Source organism: Lissotriton helveticus, chromosome 5_1 (assembly GCF_964261635.1).
Source record: "Lissotriton helveticus chromosome 5_1, aLisHel1.1, whole genome shotgun sequence".
NCBI lineage: Eukaryota > Metazoa > Chordata > Amphibia > Caudata > Salamandridae > Lissotriton > Lissotriton helveticus.
Window position 1 is genome coordinate 1,422,383,898 of NC_136065.1, and position 10,909 is coordinate 1,422,394,806.

Below are 10,909 nucleotides of genomic sequence, written 5' to 3' on the forward strand. Positions count from 1 at the left end.
AAGGCAGGGTTGACACGCAGGGATTTGAGCCTGTGGCCAAGAGGTGAAACACAGGTTTGTGTAGTGTATGCATTAGTCAGCTCAGCCACTACACATGGTTACTGAAATGAGTAGTTGTATTTCTTGCCTTCTCTGAGGTTCAGTTTCCAGATGTATTTTTTTATTCCTTACTTGCGCTTGTGTTGACACAGTATTGTTCATTTTCGCTGTCTCTCTCTCTCTTGGTGGAATTGTAATGGCAATGTTGCTCGAAGTCCCTATGTTGTGTTCTGATGGACTGGTCATAGCATGCTGATGTGTGCTTTCCTCGTCTTTGGCCACAGAATTGCAGTAATTTAGCAGTTTAAAGTCTGTCACTTCTGGTGACGGATTGACACTATTATCCCTTTCCGATAGTCACATGCATAGCTGGCGTTACCTGACCTCTGTGAAGGTAGAAAGAGTGGCAGGCTTGGTTCTTTTGTGGTAAAACGACAGCAGCATTCTCTTTGCATCCTTTGCTGGTAGAACCGCATTTCCAACGTTTGTACCAGATTAGAACGATAGTTCACTTTTCTACCGCTATGTTGTTGGATCCTTTCTCTATATTCTCCGGTGTTAAACTTATGCTTGCGGTTATTTGTAACCCTCTGCTGTGGAGTAAGATACAGTGTTCATTCCTTATCAAGAGATACTAACTGATATGTACTGACTGAATTGTGTCGTAAAATGCTCTACACAAGAGAATCTTTTATTGTTTTATTAACTTATTTACATGCACCTTTTTAGGTAGCCCTTTAACCATTTAAATTAGACACTTTTGAGGCAGTAAGTGAACAAGGTGTGGGGTAATGTTTTGCTTTTGCTGCTTGCCCAAAGCAACAGACTGACATTTCACAGAATGCCAGTCCAATTGGCTTCATCAAATGGTTTGTTTAAGGTGTGCTTGGTAAATTCACAAAGTGCACTTTTGAAACACTTCCTGCCCATCCTTGTGTGCAGCTGTGATTAATAAAATTAGAAAGAGAACATCCTACACACTAGTTCCACAAAACAGGAAACTTGGTGCATGCTCACAGCAGGTTTAAGTAGAAAAGTCGTACAAATATTTTACAGAGCCACTAAATAATTGCTGAAATGCCCACCCCCTAACACTTGAGCCATGTTGGTGTGCCAATATCTTCATGAAATGTGCCAGAGAACCCCTTTCCATCTGCGAATGGTTTACCACCTACCTGAAGTAGGTGGTAAACTGCGAGTGTTTTGCGGCCGCAAATGTGGTAGCAAAACAATTGTACAAGGCATGGTGACTTGCTATTTGGAGGAGACGTCCCTTCCTGATAGCGGGAGTCGCAAATGCTATTTTGCGAGTTAGTGACTTGCAACATAGCATTTGTACATGCTATTACCTTTTTTGTGGTCGTAACCGCGAGGATCTCCAGGTTAAGGCTGCAAACAACTGTCCTACATCTGGCCCTGTATCTCCCTGACGGCTCCCAGCGCCTTGAAACTTTAAAGGGTGATATGTTCACGCTTTTCAAATATGATTATTAAATGATCATGCATGCTTAACGAATGCCCTGGGTCCTGGTAGTGTCATGATAGGCAAACGCTTAAAAGTGTCATCCAGTATCTTTTTGCCAATGGCTGGCAAATCCAAGAGGTGACAAAGGTGAGACATACTGAGTTTGCCAGTGCCTATTATGTAATTATTGCACAGAGCTTCGACAGTTTCAGCTCGTAGGACCAACCTCTTCTTTCCTACTAAATTAACTTAACTAGTTTCGCGCCAAAATGCATTCCGTAACATAAACTGCAATACGTTTTCAATTTGTCTTTTGGATTACAAACCCAAAATAGGCATTTGATACATGTACCTGTAGTTTGTGATGAAGAATTAAGCCAGTCACAGCAGAGCAATAAATCGGGTGCATCCAAGATGATGTTAAACCCTTAGTATGGTCCGAATGCATATGGCTGAGGAAAAACAAGCGGACGTGGCTACTGCCTCTTGATTTCCAACAGTCGACCGCAATCGGCGTATTTGGGATCACTACTCCGTTCATTTTCCAAACTTGCGATTCTGCAGAGTTACAAAGCATAAACCAAATATACGGATATAATGAATAGTCATACAACCTTCGTATTTTCGTATCTTCAAACAAGTGCATATTAATCTTTCCAAACTCAACTACATTAATATATTAGTTGATTTATGTACTTAACATTTTTATTAAACTCAAAGATGACAGCCATTACTTTACCTACACGGACAGTCCATAAATTCCGCTCTACATGCTTTTTGAATGAGATCACTTTTGCACTATTCTAAACTTCCGGGTCGCGTGACAGCCAATCCCATAGCGAAGCATATTCTGCGAGTCGTCTGGAAGGACTCGTAATTTGTAAAGCAATTTAGGGTTGGAGTACTGTAAAAACCTCAGCCAATGCTAGCGCGAGGAACATAATTTGGATGAGCTCATTGGCTGTGGAAACCGCATGTGTGTCTGAGAGTTAATAAACATTGTGGGAGCCTGCTCTACAGATTCTGGGCCTACTGCAGTGCTGGGCTGGATTTGACTGCTAGATGACGGGTGTCTCCAAGTAGTGGGTCTAACCCTGCTGTTATCCCCCCATGATTTGTGTTAAAATTCGGGAACGAAGGTGATGTGCGCGGGCGATAACGGCTAAAGTATCATGGGGACAGGAAGTTGCGTTGCGGCCAAAGACGTAGACTTTGACCGTGGGAACTGGGATCGAGCCTCGGCGTCCCTGATCAGACTTGGATTTCTGGCTAATCACTTAATCTTTCAGTCTAGAAAATAAATTGAGCGTGACCTTGTGTAATGTAACGTAAATACCTTCTGGTCGAGTTAGCACTATAGAAAACTGGAAATAAATCATTTAAATAAATATTCTCTTCGGAGCAGGTTAGGCTAGGGTGACCAACTGGCATTGGTGCAAATTCAGGACGGAGAGTGTAAAAATTCAGGACAAAGGGTCGAAATTCAGGACACAAATTCAGGACAGCAGGTCAAAATTCAGGACAAAACTACAGGACAATTGGATACGTTTTACAGACACATCAGAGGTCGCGCAATAGTATAGAAGTAAGCCCAGCCATAACCAAACATATTCAACAATTTGCAAACCTATCCATCATGTATCCTTCCATCTACTATTTCACTCACCCATCCCCTCATCCATCCTTTCACTCATCCATCCATTATCCAACCATCCACCCTTTCACCCTATCCATCTGTACACTCATCCATCCACTCTTCTACCCATCCATCCATTCACTCATCCATCCAGCCATTTACCCTTTCACCCATCCAGCCATCCTTTCACTTACTCATCCATCCTCCCAGTCACTCATCCTTCCACCCTTCCACTCTATCAGTCATCCATCCATCCTCCCTTTCTCTCTCCATCGACCCTTTCACTTAGCAATCCTTCCTTCCATCCATCTACCCACCCATCCATCTACTAATCCACTCATGAATCCATCCATTGACCCTATCACTCATCCATCCTCTCTCATCCATGTATCCTTTCACTCCTTCACTCATCTATTCATCATTGTGTCCATCTACCCTCCCTTTCACTCACTCATCCATCCTTACATCCACCCTTTCACTCATTTGTCCATCCTATCACCCTTGCATTTATCAATTCATCAATCCATCTATCATCCATCCACCCACTCACTCATCATCCACCTTTTCACTCATCTATCCTTTCACTCATCCATCCACCCTTTTACCCATCCAGCTACCCTTAAACCCATACATCCAGCCATTTACCTTTTCTCTCTTCCATCCTTCCACTCACTCATCAATCCATCCATCCTCTCTCATTATCCATCTATTCAATCTTTCATTCATTCATTCACCCTTTCACTAATTCATCCAGCCATCCACTCATATAAATTTTGAGCGTAGCCTTTTTAACAAGAGGCCCATCAAGAACTTCACCCTCGCTGCATGAGCCACTCCAGGACTGGGACAGAAGCCACCCAGGGCAGAGACAGGATCCACCACAGGACGAGGACAGGAGCCATCACAGTCGGGGGGCAGGTGGGGGTGACAGGAGCCATCACAGCCAGGGGGCAGGTGGGGGTGACAGGAGCTATCACTGGGGTGGGGCAGGAGCATCACAGGAGGGGGAACAGGATCCACCAGAGTGGGCACAGGGGTGGGCATGCAGTATTCTAGTATAATCTTGGCCTCTTCCAGGGTGGGGTAGGGCTCCTCACCCTTCCTGGACAAGACAACGAGAAGACAGGCTCTCTTCCAAAATGTTAGTTTTGCCATCCCCCACTGTGATATACAGTACTTACAGGAGATGCTCCAAGAGAACTGCTTTACCTGATTGTCCTCTATACTTTGTTAATCAGTGTGGGTGTGATTGTGCCATTTCTTAATTTTATTACATTAAGACTGCATGTTAAAAGAACCCAGGTTTGTTTAAAATGTAGTGACAGTATTTAAGCTCTGTGAAGTGAACCAGCGCTGCGCAGTGTAATCAGGTCCGGTTCTAGTATTTTTGGGACCCTGGGCAGAAATGGAATGTGTGAAACCCTCCTAAATCGCAGAGACATGGCGCATTCAGGGCTGTTTGCATCTGAATAGATGCCCCTGCTCCTGAAGCTGCCGCCCCTCCCTCTCCGTCCCCTTCAAGCACCAGCACCTCTTAACAGCTCATCAAGGGCTGGAGGTGTGAAGGTTGCCATGCCGCTGTGCCTCTCCAATGCTGCGGGGTATTAGACCCCAGGAGGAGAGAGCTGACACAGTTCAGCCTTGACAAGATAGCCGCTTGGACAATCATTTGTCGCGTGGACGGGTCAAAGTACCCCAGCAGGGGCAGCTGCAGTACTTTCAATAACTGATGATATTGTTCTAGATTACTGCAAAGGTCTGGCTGATGTGGTCAAATCAGCTACAGAGATTACAGAGACACACCGTGCCATAACCTGAAGGCAGGAGACTTTGTTGTAATTCTGAAACATGTTTACAAAAGCTGCTTGGATGAAAGGTGCATTGCGCCTCACCTTGTCATCTTAACTACCAATTGTTGGGAACTGTTTATGTGATGCGAGCTGTCACGAGCGTGGTTGTTGTGTTACAGCTCGTGACTAGCTCGTGTTCAAGGGGAATGTTGGTGACTATGTTATGGTTTGAATATGTGGAATTATGAGTAGTACTGTTGTGAGGGGGATGGATTATTATCTGACTGGACACCTTAGGGAGCGGACGCTTTAAATAAATCTCGTCTCACATCATATTCTGCCAACGTGTTTAATTGCTTCAACTGAGACTTCCTACACCAATAGTGCAGTCAAGCGTGCGGGGGTGCCTTATTGGATCCATACTGCTCATACAAAGGGAGTTAGAGCAGTTGAAGTGGTTGAAGAGTCAAAAGCTGATGATCGAGATACACAGACTGCTAAACATATTGACAATTTGATTGAAATTCAGTGTGTATCCAGAAGGGGGAGAATAGTTTGTAACTGGTGAAGATCAAGTTGAAAATCAAACTGAAAACCAAGCTGCCAACTCAGGAAGAAATCTAAAAAGACAGTTTCAAGTGATGAGGTCATCAGAGTGAAGAGCTGGTAGCATGCTGTAAAGCATGAGTTGCAGCAAGAAGAAGTAAACTCTGATCAATACAAAAGGCTTGACGAGGTATAACTCCAAATCAGAATTGAGAATACTCCCTCTGGAAACAAAACATGTGCTGGGCAAAACACAGACTAGAGAAATTCTGAGCAAAGAACAATACATTGTAAGGACCAACGGTTTGAGAAGAACCAAGATCGGAAAACTGTCACTGAACAGGCAGTGCCTGAAGAAGTTCCCAGAAAGAGAACATGCAAGAAAAAGGACGTTAAACCAGAGTCAGAGACAAGAACGCAGCTAGTCTGGAGAACTAACCAGAGTGAAACATCGACTAAAAACGATCAGCCAGAAGAAGAGTTCCTAATAGAATGTATGCTTCAGCTGAGTGGGTGTATTTAGCTACTCTGTGAGAAAAGGACAATACCGATGAAGATGACTGTCACAAACTGAATGAGTAACATAATATTTTTGAGAGAGATTCAAATGTAGAAACTGACTCAGAAGAAGAACCACCTTGACGGTAAAAAGAGGCTTTGACATTCGAAATAAAGATCACAATATTTGTTGTTTGAACACAGAGAAAGAAATAAGGAGAGCCTTGGAATAAGAATAAAATACATAACGATTGCTACATTTGTTTCCTATTTTTGATGAACTTGAAGTTCAGAACTGCTTTGATTTTTGAAAATTCTCATGAGAACTGAAAAATGGAATACTTATGGACTGCAGAAGAAATTACTTTTTTGCCACAGTTATTTATTTGGGGGGTTTCTAACATGAATTCAAGGCATAATGCTTGCTGTAAAATTTTAGGGATGATGTTATTAACTTTAATATTGGTATTATTAGTTGGTCTGTTGGTGTACTTACTCACTCTATGGGAAATGCTTCAAAACGTATAACTAGTGATGCTGTGAATAGAATTATTCATAAAAATGTAGGCCATGGAATACCAGTACATGAAACGCATGTAGTTAGTTGTCTTAGAGATAATGGTTATACAAGAATGATAATGGAGTACATTGAAGGCATGAAAGTTGAAAGATGTTTCGTTTGTACTTTCCCTGAATCAGCGAGAGAGGGGACTACCTACATACAATTGGAGTTTTCTTGTTCTTTATCACATAATGTGTTTATATCTATCTTTAATCACTAAGAATTTCTTTCTCCCTATATAACTGATTTTAATGTGACAGTAGAGAACATATTCGTAAGTGAAGATAACAAGGAAATAAAATATGGAAATGTTTTAAAAAGAGCCAGTACAAATCAAGGGAGCAACTGATATGGATTCATGCTCACTAAGTGAGGAGGAGAGGGAATCTAAGTATGGAATATAATGAGAAAGATATAAAAGATGCAAGGAATTTGGATGAGCATGAGACTTCTTTAGAGGAGCAGAAGGAAGGAGAAGAATTTAAAGTGTCAGGTTTACACCCAAGATTGAGAATGGAACAAGAGAGGAAGTTGAAAATGTGTATGGTGAGGCATAGTCCTATAGAAGGGGATAATACTGAATGTGTCTGAGAAAGTACATGCGATAAAGCTTATGAGGATAGTGGGGAATTTTCGACAGGGGGTAGAGCTTATCCGGAGAGAAATTATGTGTGTGGGAAATCTTTCTATTTTAACTTGACAGAGAATTGGATGGATTCATGATATTTAGCTTTAGTTTTTCTTAGAGTATATCACTTCAATGAATTGAAGGAGGAACATAATCCGAAAAGAGGGAAGAGGAGTTTTGGGCAAGTAGTTTTGGACCTATTAGGGGCTATTATTCCTTCTATAGAAATAGCCATGCATGATGTATAGACTAGACGTGTGTCTAGGGTTGTAGATAGACATGCCACAGATATAGTAGGATCTCTTAAGCTAGCGAATGTAGAAATGTTAGCAATTAGCGCAACTGCGATGCAAAATCCACTTGCATTAGACATTATCTTATCGAAGGAGGGCAGAGTGTGTAAAATAATTGGAGCAAAGAAATGTTGTACACAGGTGCCAGACAATATAGTGTGCTTGATTCATCAGCAGTAACATATAGAAGACCCAGGTTCCTGGGAGGTTGCAGCATCTTGATAGAGGGAATAGAGAGTGGTTTTAAGTAAGTAGGTCAGCAGTTGAGTAGTTTTGGTGATGGAGGTCTGCAAACTATTCTAGCACCAGTGATAATAATGTGATTTGTGCAATTTCTTTGGTGTTTACATTCAATTTGGTAGAATGCATTATCAAATGCTATAGCAATAGAAGAGGAGATAAACAATTTTATTTGAGACCATGGAAATGAAAGAAATCAGAAGATTATTCTGAGCTTGACAGTTATTGAGATCGAATATATAAGAAGATAAAGCTGATGGAAGAGAATGTTCGACCAACATAGAAGATGTAGACTTCCAAAAGTAAATGTCTGATTAATAGAGTTTTTGGGGTTTTTAATGATTAATAATAATAATCAAAGGAAGGATTTGTGAGAGCGGTCTCAAAAATGTGAAAACTGCAAAGTCATATGAAAATTACTTCTCATAATTAGTGTTTTTAGAGTTGTAACCAACTAATTAATTATGTTGCAACTAAAATGAATTACCCCAGTCATTTCGATTAGTAGATTATGAGACAGAATGTATGCCACATTGCCATATAAGATGCTAATATTTCTAATATGAATTTAGTTTTTGATATTCTGTTCAACCTTCTCCTGCTCATTCCCCCTCCCATCAGTGTCCAACTGCAAAGCAATCTCTTGCCTTATTTCCACAGAACACTCAGTGAATGACGTAAATGTAAATGTGATGTACAACATTATTAGAAAGACTATATTGCATGGGTGGCTCGCAATGGATGTCCCCCTTAAATTTTCCCTTAATTAATTGTGTTTTACTTAATTTTTTGAACATCTAATTAAGAAAAATACAAACGTAAATTAAGCTGTTTAGCTCTCTTGCTCAAATGATGATGTTGACTGCAGCACTAACTTATTTGCTTCCAAGTTCACATGTGCTCAATGCTCACATGCAGGTAGCGCTGGCTGCCATCAATTAGAATTTGCTGGGCTGACACTTGTTTGTTTGTTTGTTTGTTTTTGAGCTTGTAAAGCGCACTGCTACCCGTCCATAGGTCTCCTGGCGCTGTATAACTCTGGGGAACCCATCCTGGCTTTCCCTGTGGGATGGTCCCTTGCTGGGAGTCCCCAAGGTGGAGCCAGGCATCCCTGGAATTGGTGGGGCCGTTGTGGAGATTAGGCAAGCTAATGCCCAGAGTTGCCGAGTGGAACCCCTGATTAGAGTAAGCACCGAAGCGAGAATTATCGAGTCCGCTGACCAAGGTCCACGACCCTGCCGCGTCGGGAATTGAACCCTGGTCCCTGGCCGACTTCTGCTCTCGGGCCTGCTGCCTCTAACCAGTGAGCCACACTACTCCACCACTCTCACTGCCCTAAAGTCTGTGAGGTCATCAGCCTAGCAAACAAATTGCATCTGGCACTGAACTCCACTCCCTGATAACCTGAAGTTAATGTAACTCCTGGGCGGCACAGGCACCAGGGGGCTACAGATCTATCTAGGTCTTGTGTCACAAGTACCCCACCCATTCACAACTCTTTACTTGGTGGGGTGGGGTTTGGAAGCCTTGCTGACCCCATCCACCATGTGACATGTTGAAAGAGGGTGGGCTTGATGCAAAAGACGGTGTGGCTACTAGAATCTGAGGTTTGAAATATGCACGGTGCATCCGCACGACTTTTGAAGGTTCCAGATCTTCTTTTTCTGCTTAAAATATGCCTCCGCTTTCAACAGCCTTCAATATGTGCAGTGACACAGAGGGGTAAGTGTCCGTTGATCTCAATACCGTTGCTTTCCTGCAACGCTGTTAGGGCATATGCAACAGAATGCCCAAGCAAAGCTAAGTAAAATAGCCTTATTGTCACTGCTCCTGTAAAATAGTGTTTGATCCGTGGAGTGCTTATGATTTCCTGACTGCCCAAATGTGTGTGCGCAGCTCTAGGTGCAGTATGCACCTGTGCTTCCTTTGAATTTCTGTGCCTTGCCTTCTATTCATATTTCCCCTTCTGCTGCACACAGTCATACAGTGTGCTTGAGGGTTGTTGGAGAACAAGTCAGGCCACTGGGGGGAAGTTGCCATTCCAGACTGAGAGAGTAACCAGCCTTAAGAAGGTTCAGTGAATCAATTTTAATTTGTTCACAACGTGAACAAGCATTTGCTATTACAATAGGTCTCGCATTTGTGAGAGTAAGAGCTATTGGTGTTGTAAATGACAATGTTTTTTACCCATGTGTTATGCGCCTGGTGGCCCATGAATATGTCAGGCTTTGCAGTCAGCGCTGCCCGCAGCAGCGCTTCTAACCCCACCCGCGGCCTCCGATGTGAGCCCTCCCTGCTGACTCCCGTCAGCTGGCAAAGGCGGCGCTTGAGGCACTCAAAAGGGAAGGGTCTGCAAGGGAAACGTGCTTCGTGTTTGTTCACGGACCCGGACAGGGCTTCCTTGATTTTCCGGCTTACCTGCATTTTCCGTTCAGCTCCGCTGTGTAGAGATGTCTAGTGTGTTTCTCTCCCGGTGTCCTACGGCGCTCTGTCCCTTCCGGGTTTACATTCCTCTTCCGAGGCAGAGCGGCGTCCTGGATTTCCCTCGCCGGTCAGCCCGTTTTGCTTTCCTCCTGAATACAGCATTTTCCCAGTTCAGTATCAAGGTAGGATACATATTACTCAAGTATCTAGTGGCTTATGATACTTATCTGATTTAGTACTCCTTCATTCATTGTGGAAGGTGCTTCCCGCCTTGAACTTGTTTTTAGGTTTCGGCTACCGTCCCACTGCGTAAGCAGTGGGTGGGCGGAGCCGAAATCTTTTGTTTGTAGTATGGGGGCCTGAACACGCCTTCTTCTCCATTGGCTGGCCTCGTAAATGCTGGCCAGCCATTGGAGGAGAGGAGCGTCACTGAGTTCAGGGCCCGCCTTGACGCGATTCGGGGGCGTTTCCGTGTCTTTTTTTAAGTCACGCCCTCTCCTCTTCCCATTGGCTGGAATTTTACCTTCCAGCCAATGGGAAGGGGAGAGCACGCCCCCGAATCCCTACAGGACGCTGTGCTTTCCGAGCAGCGTCTACCGAGGCCATGCAATGAGGTAAGCCTCTGCCCCCGTTTGTGTCGTTGTTTCTTGTTTGTTCTTGTACTAAAATGCGCCACTTAATTCAAATAATAATACGCGTTAATCATCTTTCACGTTATCCGTCAATGTCTCCTCGGTGCATTCAGAACACAACTTTCACGGTCCTAGTGTTTCCTTTGAAAAAACATT

At 43.3% G+C, this 10,909-nt stretch overlaps 1 protein-coding gene across 4 annotated transcripts in view; it reads right to left on the minus strand.

Moving 5' to 3' along the window:
• Positions 1-2,361, minus strand: part of LOC144755461 (5' exonuclease Apollo-like) — a 161,040-nt gene extending 158,679 nt beyond the window's left edge. Inside the window, exons 1-2 of one of the 4 annotated variants that reach the window (XM_078644419.1) lie at positions 2,244-2,352; positions 1,857-2,062 (exon numbers count right to left, since the gene is read on the minus strand). In XM_078644419.1, the coding sequence (XP_078500545.1) occupies positions 1,857-2,045 (189 nt within the window). In that variant the 5' untranslated portion in view covers positions 2,046-2,062; positions 2,244-2,352. Of the gene's footprint in view, positions 1-1,856; positions 2,063-2,243 lie in introns of all 4 variants that reach the window. The other 3 variants (XM_078644420.1, XM_078644422.1, XM_078644421.1) reach the window with 3 other exon arrangements.
• Positions 2,362-10,909: the final 8,548 nt, after the last annotated feature.